General features: G+C 51.8%; 3 protein-coding genes across 7 annotated transcripts in view; 2 read left to right on the top strand and 1 right to left on the bottom strand.

Annotated features, from left to right (window-relative positions):
• The window catches only part of Dnah14 (dynein axonemal heavy chain 14), a 199822-nt gene extending 195935 nt beyond the window's left edge, over nucleotides 1–3887 (top strand). The window contains 5 exon segments of the mRNA XM_048358265.1: nucleotides 488–618; nucleotides 1008–1168; nucleotides 2200–2222; nucleotides 3281–3407; nucleotides 3672–3887. Coding sequence (XP_048214222.1) covers nucleotides 488–618; nucleotides 1008–1168; nucleotides 2200–2222; nucleotides 3281–3407; nucleotides 3672–3887 — 658 coding nt within the window.
• Nucleotides 3888–7313: 3426 nt separating this feature from the next.
• Nucleotides 7314–15041, bottom strand: part of Lbr (lamin B receptor) — a 28515-nt gene continuing 20787 nt past the window's right edge. Inside the window, exons 11-15 of one of the 2 annotated variants that reach the window (XM_048357593.1) lie at nucleotides 10767–10935; nucleotides 9208–9288; nucleotides 8997–9119; nucleotides 7984–8153; nucleotides 7314–7929 (exon numbers count right to left, since the gene is read on the bottom strand). In XM_048357593.1, coding sequence (XP_048213550.1) covers nucleotides 7993–8153; nucleotides 8997–9119; nucleotides 9208–9288; nucleotides 10767–10935 — 534 coding nt within the window. In that variant the 3' untranslated portion in view covers nucleotides 7314–7929; nucleotides 7984–7992. Of the gene's footprint in view, nucleotides 8154–8996; nucleotides 9120–9207; nucleotides 9289–10766; nucleotides 10936–15041 lie in introns of both variants that reach the window. The other variant, XM_048357592.1, reaches the window with a different exon arrangement.
• On the top strand, nucleotides 12216–13258 carry LOC125359716 (AP-3 complex subunit sigma-1-like). 4 transcript variants are annotated; one of them, XM_048357598.1, is made up of 2 exons: nucleotides 12216–12285; nucleotides 12478–13258. In XM_048357598.1, exons 1-2 carry the CDS (start codon nucleotides 12216–12218, stop codon nucleotides 12792–12794), a joined length of 387 nt encoding a protein of 128 aa, XP_048213555.1. In that variant the 3' UTR covers nucleotides 12795–13258. The 4 variants fall into 4 exon arrangements, with proteins under 4 accessions (XP_048213555.1, XP_048213554.1, XP_048213552.1 ...); XM_048357597.1 differs by having other exon boundaries at nucleotides 12216–12488; nucleotides 12669–13258; XM_048357595.1 differs by having other exon boundaries at nucleotides 12216–12488; nucleotides 12561–13258.

The following is a 15041-nucleotide window of genomic DNA, read 5'->3' as shown; positions in this document are numbered from 1 at the left end:
GGAGTGGGGATGGGTGCTTGCACTTCCTGGAAGAAGAGAGACCGGGAGTCAGACTCTGGCTGTGGCCGGGCCACAAAAAGAGCCAGACAGTGATGAGAGCCCAGCCTTTACTCTATGTAGTGCTCACCAGACTAGAGAGTGTCCCCCCCCAACACCTGTGTCCCCCCACCTGTGTCCCCCCCCACCTGTGTCCCCCCACCTGTCCCCCCACCTGTGTCCCAACACCTGTGTCCCCCCTCAACTGTGTCCCCCACACCTGTGTCCCCCCTCAACTGTGTCCCCACCTGTGTCCCCCCAACACCTGTGTCCCCCCAACACCTGTGTCCCCCCACCTGTGTCCCCCCAACACCTGTGTCCCCCCTCAACTGTGTCCCCCACATCTGTGTCCCCCCTCAACTGTGTCCCCCACACCTGTGTCCCCCCCACCTGTGTCCTCACCCCCACTGTGTCCTCACCCCCCCTGCCTACCCCCCATGTGTTCATCCAGATACATGACATTCATCACGCTGTGGAAGCATAAATCCCAGCCAATGCCTGGACACTTTACGGACCCGGACAGCACCCCCCTCAGCGGCCTTCCCCCACGGTACTGGTTCCCAGCTTTCTTCTTCCCACAAGGTGAGCGCTGGTGCCAGGCCTGGCCCACACTGGGCACAAACCTGGATCATGTTTGTCACCTGCACCCCAAGAAGCCAGGGCCTCTAGGGCCTTCTTGCCACACCCCTCCCTGGCCCTGGCCTCCCACACTCCAAAAGGGGCCCAGCCCCGGCCAGGGGCTTTCCCATCTCCAGGCCACGGGGCCGTGAGACATCAGAGGCTGGCACAGGGCCTCCCTCGGCTGCGGCACAGGTGGGGTGGCAGCCACGGAAGGCCTTGCTCACTTCCACGTCCGCCACGGCCCGGGGACAGGCGCGAGGGGGGTGGGCGGGCGCGCTCGCCCCCGCCCACGTCTGCCAGACAGCAGGGCTGCCGAGAACCCAGGATGGGCTATGTGGCTTCCTCCAAAGGCTTCCTCATCTCCGTGCTGCAAGACCACGGGAGGGCCCACGAGGTCCCCATGGACGCCCTCTGCTTCTCCCACCACGTGATCGACACGCACAGCCGCGCCGGCGAGGAGCGCGCCACGGTGTCGCCCAAGATGCCGAGCACAGCCGAGAAAGCCTTCAAGGTACCGGGACCCTGAAGGCCGGGGGGGAGACGGCCGGCCAGCGCCACCTCGCCTGCTGCCTTCAGGGAGGCAGTAAAGGAGGCAGGGAGCTCCGGCGCCACCCGGCACCCAGCTTTGGCCAAGCTCGGCCCGTGCCCGGAGAAGCCTGGGCAGGCCGAGGCGCGAGGCCGAGGCGCCCAGGCCCGCCCACGCCCGCCCCGGGCACACGCACTGCGGAGCGGGCACGGACGCAATCCAGGAACCTCGCGTTCTGCGCTAGGACAATGCCTGTGATATCGAAAGAGGGGTTTCCATATTGCATCTGTTAACCCACCCAATAAGCAGATGACAGTAAACGTATATTAACTTGGGAGAGGTTTTTTTCAGTACTAGAATTTGAACCCAGGGTCTCATGCTTGTTAGGTAGGTGCTCTACCACATGAGCCGCCCCGGCCCTCCTTAAATTGTATTTATTAATTATGTGTCTGTTGGCCGGGGGGCTTGAACTCAGGGCCGGGGCACTATCCCTGAGCTTTTTTGTTCTTTCTGCCCAAGGCTAGCACTCTGCCACTTTGAGCCACAGCGCCACTTCTGATTTTCTGGTGGTTCATTGGCGTTAAGAGTCTCATGGACTCTCGTGTACGGGCTGGCTTTGAACCGTGATCCTCAGCTCTCAGCCTCCAGAGTCTTTGGATCACAGGCGTGAGCGGCCTGCACCTGGCCCCCAGTCCTCTTTTCCTGTAGCTACAACTTTCCAGAAAGGCTCTTTCCACTTCTTCCCTCCTCCTCACGCCCTCCCAGAAGCTGAGACCACCGGCATGAACCACCACACTGGGCTTGCTTGGTTTTGGTTTTTGAGTACTTGGCTTGTCCAGCTGGAAACATGGACTTTCCACTTATTTCGAGCAATTATGTCATTCAGTGAGCTTTGTGATCTTCACGCTGAAAATGACTGTTGTATCATTTTCTTCACAATTTCCTCAGCAGTGCCGTGGCTGCCAATGGGATTCACAGCTCAATCCTGCCGTCGCCTTCAAGGGGGGCGGGGGGAGGGGCGGGCGTGCAGCAGCCGGACGTGAGACTAGACTGAGGCCCAGCCTGCCAGAGCCTGGGGCCCCGGCCCCCGTGTGGCAGGTGGCCAGAAAGACTCAGAGACGCTTCAGGTGGGTGTCAGCCAGTCTAAGGTCACCTGTCCTGGTCCAGGGAGTTTGCAGTCTGGAGGTACATCCAGAGTGTGACGTATGCGTCTTTTCTTCCTTCTGGGTATCTTTAGCTGAGCAAAGTTCCTTTCCTCTTCAGAGGGACTTTGTAGGCCAGCCCAGGGTCATGAGCTCCGTGGCGTTAGGACGTGGCACCCATGCAGTGAGAGGTGTGTGCTGGGTGTCTGGGCACACGTGGGGACGAGCATGGCCCCACCCCCTCCACCCTCCACGTCCGTCCGTCGTTTCTGCTGTGTACCAAGACAAGGCTCCACGTCCGGTGCAGTAAGATAGCAGTGGCTCATCGGAGAATTCGGTCTTTTATGGAAAGGGCTCGTGTTTTGCATAGCCAAGCCACAGAATGTAAACGGATGCTACATTGTCAGATGTGTGGATTCGCCTCTCCCGTGCTCAAGCGGGCAAGGCCACAGGTAGGAAATCCAAGCAAGAGAGGCCACTGTGCAAAACAATTGCAGTTAGGTGACTACAGACTAAGTCAGAAACACAGGTGCTCTAGGAATTCAGCTTTGCATCTCAGGACACAGCCACTACTGAGTCACAGCTCAGAAAATGGCTCTCGGTGTGGCACGGCACCATGGCCCTCAGGTCACACACAGGAGAGGCAGAGGCCGGCGGCCCGTGCAGCCCTGCCCTCCCCTCCCCCGCGCACACAGGCTGGCCGGTCAGCCCCAGTGCCGCCCCTGCGCCTCTGTGGGGGGAAGCCACTGCGTCATTCCCAGTTTATTACTCATCTCCTATTCCTTCTCAGATGGAAGGTAGAGCCTTGTCCAGTCCGTTCAACTCCCAGAACCTGGCTGAATTAGAGCCACCGTGGCCCAGGCTGCCACGCCAGCATCTCCCCGGGGGCTCTGGCCTCCCCCAGGCCCACAAACGCCTTCTGTCTACCTCAGGGCTTGGAGGACGACGCTGAGAGAGGAGTTCACATTTTTGGTTTATTCATCGAGGGGGCCCGGTGGGATTATGAACAAAAAGTACTAGAAGACTCTCTGCCTCTGGAGATATGCTGTGATTTTCCTGACATCCGCTTTTTGCCAACACAGGTACCCAGCCCCCCGTCTCCTGTGACCCCGTAGGAAATGTCATGGGGTGCTTGCTCCTCACGGGACAGCCTCACAGTGCCTAAACAGAACCCAGGCTGACCTAACACGACGCTTAGCCTTAGAAATACGGACTAAAGTCACAAACAGGCATAATCTCCATATCCACCGAGCCTTTGTTGTATTTAACTCACCACAAATCCCCCAAACCTAGTTGGTGAAAAACAGCAGATAGTCTCATGTGACTATTGCTTTTTCTTGTTAAAGATTTCCACTGGAGTGACCAGTGCTTCTGACCAGACAGATTCGGGACTCGACTCTTTCGAATGCCCCGTGCACCAGACACCTGAGAGGTCCAGAGCTTTGACAAGTGCTGCCTTCACGACAAGCTTTGTCACATCGGTGCATTTACCAACCAAGAAACCCCCCAGTCACTGGGTCACCATGCAGGTCGCACTGCTCTGTGAAAAGGACGAAAAATAAACTCTGTGCAAGCACTGTAGGCTTGAAGCAGGTTCCCACAAACCGAGACATCCCTACGTAGGCAGCGCCCCGCGGAACACGTATGTCCTGGCGGGTGGGCAGGCGTGGCCTCCTCTCCAGGTCCCCAGTGTTTCCCTGACTTGCAGCGCTTCAGCCTGGCTCCTCTCTCGACACGGCACGGACTGGGCCGCAGACAGCATCGGAGACTCGGCCCGCTGGAAATGCAAATCCTGACATCTCCATAAACGGGACCAATAATTGTAGTTTTGTAAGAAGAACGTTATTAACCCTACTCTGTAACAGCTATCTTTACTGGCCACAAAAAAGTCCTGCAAAACCCTTGGTGCTACACAAGTGGACCAAATTTGACATTCTAGGCAACGAGTGCTCCAAGATAAAGCAGCTCACCAGGCTCATTCTGTTATTTTATTTATTTGTTTGTTTGTTTGTTTTTTGCCAGTCCTGGGCCTTGGACTCAGGGCCTGAGCACTGTCCCTGGCTTCTTTTTGCTCAAGGCTAGCACTCTGCCACTTGAGCCACAGCGCCACTTCTGGCCATTTTCTGTATATGTGGTGCCTGGGAATCGAACCCAGGGCTTCATGTATAGGAGGCAGGCACTCTTGCCACTAGGCCATATTCCCAGCCCGCCAGGCTCATTCTGAGCCCAGCCTGGGCAGCGGTGCTCACAAGCGGAGACCACGGCTCACCACCAGAGGGGCCAGGAAGCACGGGGCGTGCACAGGACCATCCAGGAGCAAAATGCTAACAAACCATCACTTGTTTGGGACCAAACAGTAGGAACCTAACGACACACAGTGCTATACAGAAAAGAAACGCAACAGTTTCAATCTTTACAAAATAAAAAACTAGAATTTTAACAAAAGGTTAAAAAAAAAAAGATGAGGCCCCATTAGGTATAACTCACTGAAATACAGAATTTACCCATGGTTGCTCCACAGCCCATGCTTTGTGAAGCCCACGAACTACCAAGGCTTCACCCCAAACATTACGAGATGCGAGCCCAGGCCTTCCTAGTACAGAACAACAGGGACAGCCATGTCCTCCATGTGTGGGGACATGGGGACAGCCACGTCCTCGTGTGGGGACACAGGGATGGCCACGTCCTTGTGTGGGGACATGGGGACGGCCACATCCTCGTGTGGAGGCACAAGCAGCCACGTCGTGTGGGGACACAGGGAACAGCCACGTCCTCATGTGGGGACACAGGGGAGGCCACGTCCTCATGTGGGGACACAAGCAGCCACGTCGTGTGGGGACACGGAAGGTTACATGCTGTGAGGGGACACAGAGAACAGCCATGTCCTCATGTGGGGACACGGGAGGCCACATCCTTGTGTGGGGACACAAGCAGCCACGTCGTGTGGGGACACAGGGAACAGCCACGTCATGTGGAGACAGGCAGCCACGTCATGTGGGGATGCGGGAGGTTACATGCTGTGTGGGGACACAGAGAACAGCTACGTCCTCATGTGGGGACACGGGAGGCCACGTCCTCATGTGGGGGACACGGGGGAGGCCATATCCTTGTGTGGGGATAGCCACATCCTCCTTGTGTGGGGACACGGGGATGGCCACGTCCTCATGTGAGAACACAGGAAGTTACATGATGTGTGGGGACACAGGCAGCCACGTCCTCGTGTGGGAACACGGGAGGTTACATGATGGTTACATTCTGTGTGGGGACACGGGCGGCCACGTCCTCATGCGGGAACACGGGGATGGCAACGTCCTCATGCGGGGGCACGGGCAGCCACGTTCTCATGTGGGAACACGGGGATGGCCACGTCCTCCTCACGTGGGGACACAGGCTGACCACACTGTGTGGGGGACATGGGAACTGATCACATCCTCATGTGAGGACACAGCGATATGATCCGCCGTCACAGAAAGCAGCCTCAGTCACTGCCCCCAGGGTGCAAGCACCAGGCTGTCTGCAGACACACGTGAGTCCTGTGTCAAACACGAAGTGCCTCTGCAGAACACACGTGCTGGAAAGTACTGAATCTGCGCTGGGTTCCTCCGTTTTCCCTGGTCTCAGAGCACATGCTGTGTCTGGGAGCTGGGCTCCCACCCCACCTCTCCCTCTCCCTCTCCCTCCTTCCAAGCTCCTACCATGACTGGCCAGGCTTCTGTTGGCCCTGGGATCTCTGTGGTTCAGGAAGACCTCAAAAATGTTCCTAGTAAGCAACTTGTCTTGGTACCCATAGTTCTCGTACAAAAAACATAAATGAGGCTCCAAAACAAAGAAACATTTTTATTTTTAAAATTTTTTCCAACAATCTACAGCTTAAAATTTCATTACAAAGCTTATCAAATAAACCTGCCAGAAACAAAATTTAAAAGAATTTAGCCAACAAGTGGAAGCACTGTACCACGGCAGGGGTCAGCTCCAAGCCCACCCTCCTCCCCAAAGCCCGGCCTGCACCCAGCACACCGCACCACTTCCTACCGCACAAGAAAAGCCTACTCCCCGGTATCGGCGTTAGCACCACCCAGGCCAAGGATGACGGCGCCGACAGCTGCCACCATCACACTCCAGACTGCAGGCCAGGGTGCAGTGCACACCTGGAGGGCGCGCGTGTCAGTGTGTAATCCAAACCCGGGCACAGCACAGCCGCCTCGGGCACAGCCAAGTGAGGCATTTACCAGCTGCACAGCTAAGCCAAGAGAAGGAAGCAACTACAGACGAGCCCCTGTGCGCACCATGCTCGCTGAAGACAGAATTCCTACCGGGAGTAAAGTTTCATAGACAAAAGATGTACAAAATGCACAGTATAACTGTATGGCTAAATAGCAAAAACGCTGAAGTCAAAGTCAAAAAAATTACAAAAGTTGTAGCCCAAAATGGCAAATTTTTAAACACCAATGTGTAAAAATGCTTAAATAGTGATGTTCCTCCAAAAATATATATTTGGTCTATTTTTCCTATCTGCAATGGTTTCCAAAGGCAAACACACATCCGCAAATTGAGGTAGCAAAGCCAAATTGACAAACTGGATAAAGAAAATACCACTCCTACTTTTTAACAGCATCTTCTATACAATATTTTTTTAAAATTCTAATTGTTTCATTTTTTTAAATTCACATTACAAAATATAAAACACTGAAAATGTTGTTTCAAAGCTCCATAGGCCTGACAATTACCTTACATTCAAAATACTGTACAGAGAAATCTGAAGCCACCATATATATTACATAGAAGTTAACTACGTATTTACATTTTCAACCACAGTTCTAGAAGCTAAGGTTAAAGCAACTGCTGTTTAGGGTCCTCCCAGCACTTCACACAGCATTTAATGTGCATCAGTTTTTGTTCGTATATCATATAACAACCCCCCCGGCTTTTTTTGAGACAGGGCGTCGTCCAGGGGCCTTGAGCTCCGGATCTCCCAGGTCCAAGTGCTGAGATCTTACAGGCACCTACTGCACCCCAGCTACAAGTGCTGTCCTTTTGCAAGGGAGGGGCAGTCAGTGCTGTGTTTAAAGTCAGGCCTTCGCACTTGCTAGGCAAGCATTCTACCACTTGAGCCACGCCTACTGCCCCCAAATCCTATTTTTAATGCACCAAACCATAAATTTATTTCAACTATAACAATGTCTTCATTTTAAAAAATAAAAAGACTGAAGTTTGAAAAGGAATCAAAACCTATACACATCAAGAGCCTGGGTGCAGGGGTGGGGCCTCCTGCAGGCCGGCCAGTCTACACTGGGCCACCATCCACCCAACAACAGTCTTCAGTGCATGTGGGAAGACACAGCTTGGTTTTCAAATTTTTAGGGACTAAAAACTTATTAAGATGCAAATTCTAGATTCTTCATTTTGTATTTGGTTCCTTACATGAACTGGCATAACTTAATAAGAATACAATAATAAAAGATCGACTCTGCACCTTTGGTCCCAACTCAAAGACAAAGCTCACAGCCAATCAGCACACACAGAGGGCCTACGTGGGTTTGCTTTAAGTCAAGGCGAGGGGCAGGGGAGGGGCGGGGCGGGGCAGGCGAGCCAGCGTCAGCACAGGTAGCATACGCACAAGTACGCACGGCACACGTGGCGCAGGCAGCACGTGTACATGTGGCACACCTAGTACACGTAGGGGAGGAGGCGGTAAGGCACACGCCGGCAGTACTGCTCCCAGGCCTGGCCGTACTTCCTCCGGCAGTGCTGCTCATCCCGGGCCTCGCGGTGGACCAGCAACCCGGTGAAGTAGATGACGTAGAAGTAGGGCAGGAGGTGACTGAAGCCTGCACGCAGGGAACAAGGTCAATTAGACCTTCATTCTCACCTCCCACAATGCACCTGGACCTTCATTCTCACCTCCCACAATGCAATGCACCTGGACCTTCCTTCTCACCTCCCCACAATGCAATGCACCCAGACCTTCATTCTCACCTCCCCACAATGCAATGCACCCGGACCTTCATTCTCACCTCCCCACAATGCAATGCACTCAGACCTTCATTCTCACCTCCCACAATGCAATGCACCCAGACCTTCATTCTCACCTCCCACAATGCACCCGGACCTTCATTCTCACCTCCCACAATGCAATGCACCTGGACCTTCATTCTCACCTCCCCACAATGCAATGCACCCGGACCTTCACTCTCACCTCCCACAATGCACCCGGACCTTCATTCTCACCTCCCACAATGCAATGCACCCGGACCTTCATTCTCACCCCCACAATGCAATGCACCCGGACCTTCACTCTCACCTCCCACAATGCAATGCACCCGGACCTTCATTCTCACCTCCCACAATGCAATGCACCCGGACCTTCACTCTCACCTCCCACAATGCACCCGGACCTTCATTCTCACCCCCACAATGCAATGCACCCGGACCTTCACTCTCACCTCCCACAATGCAATGCACCCGGACCTTCATTCTCACCTCCCACAATGCAATGCACCCGGACCTTCATTCTCACCTCCCACAATGCACCCGGACCTTCACTCTCACCTCCCACAATGCACCCAGACCACCATTCTCCCTGTCCTCCAGAGGACCCCGGCTCCTCCCACAGCAAGTGGAGAAGGGCTTGCACACCACACTCTGCCCAAGGAGCGGCGTGGACTGCTTACCGCAGGGGAGGGACCAGGCCAGCGCCATAACCAGGTCGCCCAGGTAATTGGGATGGCGAACAATGCCCCACCATCCAGAAACCAGCAGGTTCTTTCCAGTGGAAGTATGGATTGTTTTTAAATCTACACAAAAACAAAAATACACTTAATGACCTCTAACTCAGAAAGAGACCCAAACCTCCACTTAATTAACAGAGAAATCAAAACTCACGTGCAAGCTTTGGGTCCGTGGGATTTTTCCGGAATGCATTTTTCTGAGAATTTGCACATCGGAAGATTACATATCCACAAACTGAAATATTATATCATTTTTCTGTTAATAATTTCAGGGTAATCTGATAGTTAAAACCATCTAGAGGGCTGGGATGTAGCTCAGTGGCAAAGCACTTGCCTAGCAAGAGCAATGCACTGGGTTCGATCCCCAATACCAAAAAAGAAAAGACAAAAATAAACAAACCATCTAGAATTTCTCTTATAAACTATTTCTAGGCTCTGAAGAAATGTCCTGACAGGGGAATAATTTAATCTTTTAAATATAATATAAAAATTCTGGGGTATTCTGGGGGCCACAGTGAGGCCAGAACTCAGGGTCTCCAGGCAGGCAGGCGCTCCACCTCTTCAGTCAAGCTCCTAACCCTCATTTGGCTTTTTGATGGGGTCTCCTGAGCCTGCGTTGGGCTGACTTGGACCTCCATCTTATCTTCCTGTTTACACCTGTGTAGCAAGAATCACAGATGTGCTCCCGCTGCCTTGGCTGGTACCAGAGGGCGGGCCGCAGAGGCGCATCCTCTCATTACTGTGGGCAGAAGGCATGAGCCCATCAAAGGTAACATCTGACGTCTTTGTCATCATCCACCATGATGCGAACCCACAGGTGATGGCCCTGAGAGGAATCAAGCCCAACAGCCTCACGGAGGAAGCCCAGGGCAGGTGTGCTGAGGACGCCTGCCCTTCACGCACGCAGGCCCAGCTGCACACCACGTAGGAGGTTCACTCAGATTTAAAATGCCAAAATGAGCCAGGTGCCAGTGGCCTGTAATCCTAACTGCTCAGGAGGCTGAGATCTGAGGATCCTGGTTCAAAGCCAGCCCAGGAAGTAATTAACCACCAGAACACTGGAAGTGGAGCTGTGACTCAAAAGTGGTGGAGTGCTGGCCTTGAGCAAGAGCTGAGGGACAGTGCCTAAGTTTAAGCCCTACGACCAACAGGAAAATAAAGAGCTAAAATCAATAGGCCTGGTACACCACAGTTTACCACTGTCTTGGGTCCTGAGTAAACCAACACCTGTGCTCGCTCTCCCTGCTTGCTAGAGCGAAGGACACAGATGCACAGGGGCAGCAGGCGAGCCAAGGGTGGTGGGTCTCATGCTAACCAGTGGCTCTGCATTTCTTCCACCTAGGACACTCATCCGTGTCACACAAGTCCCACACTGACTCCTCTACCCTACTTCTGGTGGAGTATTCACTCATCAGCTTAATGACCAAGGAGTAAAGAAAAAACATCCTCAGCTGACATCTTTAGCTGGTCTGGGTGAACCAGCAAAAACAGAGCCACTTTCCTTCCATCCTCCACCTGCCCTTCCTAGGAACTCCTTCCCGCCTCCCCCCGCACTCCCACTCTTGCCCTCCTAGCCCCTTCCTTCCCATGATCATGAGGAATTTCATCAACCATCCTTACCAATCACGTCAAGCGTGAGCTGTCACCGCTGAGAAGGGGCCGTGACAGGCAGGCGCCATCACTGGGATGACACGGGCCAGGGGGAACACTCACGTTTCAGAGCAGTGGTGAGTACAGCCGCGGGCCAGGACAGGTCCTGGGGGTGATGGACCAGGTAGAAGGCCTGGAGGCTGTAGGTGAATGGAACCCACACCAGATCTCCAAATGCCAGCATGAACCCAAACCCGTCATGCGTGATGTCCATGGTGGTAAGCAGTGCCTCCTGCGTGTGTAGACAGACAGGGAGGAGACAGCAGCTCTGAATGTACAGTACTCACACCTGAGTCACATGAACGGAGGGTGGCACTGTCCCCTTCCCTGACCGCAGCACCTCACGCATCACCCAAGTCACAGCAGTGAGTACAGCGATGGGCGCTCGCTGCGCGGTCGCAGTCGCACCCCACTCAGCGACAGCTCTGCCTCCGCCCTCGGCCCCGCTCCGTGCACTCGGCACCAAGCTCTGCCCCGCCCTGGGGCTTTCTCAGAGGCCACCACCGAGTCCAGGGAGGGCGCAGATCCTTCTGCCCCGTTATTCAATCTACAGTATTACCAAGTCTCTAGAAGTGGGGACCCTGTTTCTACTCCTGCCACCCCATACCCAGCACCACGTCTGACAGGAACAAGGAGCACAACGAGACTGCCAACTCCCGCGGTAGCGGGCACCATCCCAGGGGCACAACAGACTTGAGAGAGACTCAACAAATGGGACTATATTAAAATAGGAAGTTTCTACTCAGCCTAACCCTGGGAAGAAACCAATCACTAAATGGGCAGGGGAGCTAAAGAGGGAATTCTCAGAAGAAGTAAAAATGGCAAAGAAACACAGGAGCAAATGTTCAACATCCCTGGCAGTAAAGGAAATGCAAATAAAAACAACCCTGAGATGCCGCCTCACCCCAGTCAGAATGGCCTACACTCTGGACTCAGGCAACAACAAATGCCGGAGGAGCTGCAGAGAAAGACGAACACTACTGCACTGCTGGTGAGAGTGTAAACTAGTACAACACTCTGGAAAGCAGCCTGGAGGTTACTCAAAAAACTAAACATAGACATACCCTGCGAGCCAGCCATACCCCTCCTAGGCCTATACCCTGAGCAACAGGATCCAGAATAGGACCAGGACACCTGCACCTCCATGTTCGTTGCTGCACTGTTCACAAGAGCCAAGATATGAACACAACCCAGGTGCCACACTACAGATGAGTGGATTAAAAAAATGTGGTACCTATATACAATGAAATTCTACAAAGCCATTAGAAAGGGTAAAAATAATGGATTCGCAGGGAAATGGACAGGACTAAAATCATGTTGAGTGAGACAAGCCAAGAACAGGGACAAATGATACATGGTCTCCCTGACATGCAGGTGTTAGGATTAAACTGCAAAGTAGGGGGCGAGGGGAAAGGCTCACTGGTGAGATCCTGAGGCCCCGGCCCACACCATTTCCCCCTCCACGTTCCCCCCCACCCCAAGCCAGCGACCCCAGGCCGGCCAGACCCAGCCATGATCCAGGAGATCCTCATTTTCAACAACCATGGCAAGCCACGGCTCTCCAAGTTCTCCCAGCCCTACAGTGAAGACACCCAGCAGCAGATCATCAGGGAGACCTTCCTCCTGGTATCCAAGAGAGACGAGAACGTCTGCAATTTCCTGGAAGGAGGCTTGTTAATCGGAGGCTCTGACAACAAGCTGATATACAGACACTATGCAACGCTGTATTTTGTCTTCTGTGTGGATTCCTCAGAAAGTGAACTTGGCATTTTAGACCTCATTCAGGTGTTTGTGGAGACATTAGACAAATATTTTGAGAATGTCTGTGAACTGGACTTAATATTCCATGTAGACAAGGTTCACAATATTCTTGCAGAAATGGTGATGGGAGGAATGGTGTTGGAGACCAACATGAATGAGATTGTCACGCAGGCTGATGCACAGAATAAACCAGGTAAGTCTGAGGCTGGCTTGGCAGGTGCTCCAGCCTGTGCTGTATCAGCTGCAAAGAATATGAATCTTCCTGAGATCCCACGAAATATTAACACTGGTGACATCAGTATAAAAAGTGCCAAACCTGCCCTCTTTTAAATAAAATATTAAAAAGACCACTCCCAGGTAAAAGCCCAGGGGAAAAAAAAATCATCTAAATTTACCACGCAGTTGTTTACCAAAAACAGAGGAGGCAAGTCTTAACTTTTGCTCTTGGATTTAAGTCAAGGAACTGTACAGAAGTTGTGTAAAATCAGTATGGAAGCTCACTGTTGCTTTTCTTGCTCAGTGATTTGAAAGAAATTGAACAGTATAGTGTGTGTGTGTGTGTGTTTGCTTTCTTTAGAAAAAACTGCACTCCTATGCCCACCTAAGGCATGCCCGTATGTATTGGCTATTACAGTGTTTCCAAAAGTGAAATACTACTTTAATTATATACAACCCAGAATGCTGGTGTTTTGTATGGATCACAGGTAGAGCATTCTCTAATTCTTTCTACCGTTTGTCACAATTATTATTTAAAGAACCAAGTATGTATTCCATGAAAATATGATGACCTTTTCCTCTTAGTTTAAATAAACTCCAAGATAACTGGACTTCTGATATCTATGTTAGCAATAATTTTTTTTACAATTCTCTGATTCAACAAAGTAAATAAAAGTCTATTTTATCACTGCAAAAAAAAAAAAGAAACTGCAAAGAGATATGACAAAACAAATAGGACTCAAGACACCAATACACAGTGAGACCAAAAAGGACAGTGTTGGGAGAAATGCATCCAATAGTAAGACCCAAGCACTACTTCATATGTACATAAAATAATATACAGACTGAAAAGAACTCCAAAGATAAGGAAACAAAGGACCTCTCTGTGACTTATAGTATTTAGAGGACTCTATATTCTTTACCTCACATATGGTGTATTCATGTGCATATCTGAGGGAAAATGGGAGGAAGGCACAGAATGAGTGGATAGCAGGTGAAAAAAATACAGTAGAGGACCCCAAGAGCTGCAATGGACATTGATGAAAGTGAGAGAAGCAACTCAAGGGCAGTGGGGGGGGGGGGGGGGCGCGGGGGGAATGAGGAAAAGAGGGAACGGATGATACTAAGCAAAAGGAAAGAAATGTACATATCACCCGACCCAGAAGAAATGGCTTTAGAGTTCATAAGCATTGTAGATTAGAATAACCAGGTCCATCATTGGGAAGGTTAAAAGTAGGAGGGGGGGTGGGGGAAGGAAGGGGGGAGAAAAATGAGGGAGTAAAACAAGTATGACAAGAAGTGTACTCTCTACCTTACATATGTAACTGTCACTGCTCTGTACATCACCTCGACAGTAAAATTAAAAAAATTTTTTAAAGGAAAAAAACACTGATCACTGAAAACCCCAAGAGCATTTCTCTGGAAGGTAAGGACAAGGATTACCGAAGGCTAATTACAGAGAATAATTACAGAAACTGCAATTACAAAATTAGAGGCCAAACTCTAGCTTACTCAGCCTTCATCCTGACGCCTATACATAGCAACCTCCAAGGCCTGTGATCGGACTTTCTGGTAAAAGAAGAAGATAAAGGAGACCAGAAGTGTGGATCAAGTAGTAGAGCGCCACCCAGCAAGCACGAAGCCCTGACGGCAATCCCACCACCAGGAAAAAAAAAAAAAAAAGCACACACAATGGGTAGAGGTGAGGGGGGAGGTGAGGGGGGAGGTGAGGGGGTGGAGGCGAGGGGGGGTAGAGGCAAGGGGGGGTGGAGGCGGTAGGGGGGGTGGAGGTGAGGGGGGGTGGGGGGGCAATAACAACCCTCATCCCGTCACCATCAGCTGGGAGGGAAGTGGAGCAATGGCCCCAGGGAGCTGTGATTTACTCTTTTATGACAGCTGTGGTTATAAAGTAACTCTGAATGAAGAACTGTGTGCTGTGGGGGCCCTAGTAACGGAGTCAGTGCCTGGCCTGCTGCCTCTGAGACCCTTGCCACCCACGTTTAGTACATCTTCCCTGCAGAAAAGAAAAGCAGAAGAATGCCTCAGACTCAGAGTTTTCCTCCCCATGTCAGCCGACTCTCTCTCAGAGCACCTGGAGAGTGCATGCCTGTGACCTCGCACAGGAAGATGGAGGCAGGACCTGCGGTCAAGACTGCGGCAAGTGGTAGTTTCTGCCTCACCTAGCAAGCATGAGGCCCCGAGTTCAAAGCCAGGGGCCACCCCTCCTCCCAAAAAAAAACTCAAAATATGTTAAGTTGAAAGAAAACCCGACTTGGAATTTAGAGAAAATTGTTCAAAGGTAACAATAACTACATACAAAGAAATGATATTTAAAGGATTATTTTTAGTCAAGAAAGAAAG

The sequence above is a fragment of the Perognathus longimembris genome, chromosome 11 (genome assembly GCF_023159225.1).
Source record: "Perognathus longimembris pacificus isolate PPM17 chromosome 11, ASM2315922v1, whole genome shotgun sequence".
NCBI classification, from domain to species: Eukaryota; Metazoa; Chordata; class Mammalia; order Rodentia; family Heteromyidae; genus Perognathus; species Perognathus longimembris.
The sequence above is the reverse complement of the archived record's forward strand: the minus strand, read 5'-3'. Positions and strand labels throughout refer to the sequence as shown.

Excerpts from the sequence above, each read along its gene's own strand:
- LOC125359716 (XM_048357594.1), top strand. The coding sequence starts at position 12,216 with ATGATCCAGGAGATCCTCATTTTCAACAACCATGGCAAGCCACGGCTC.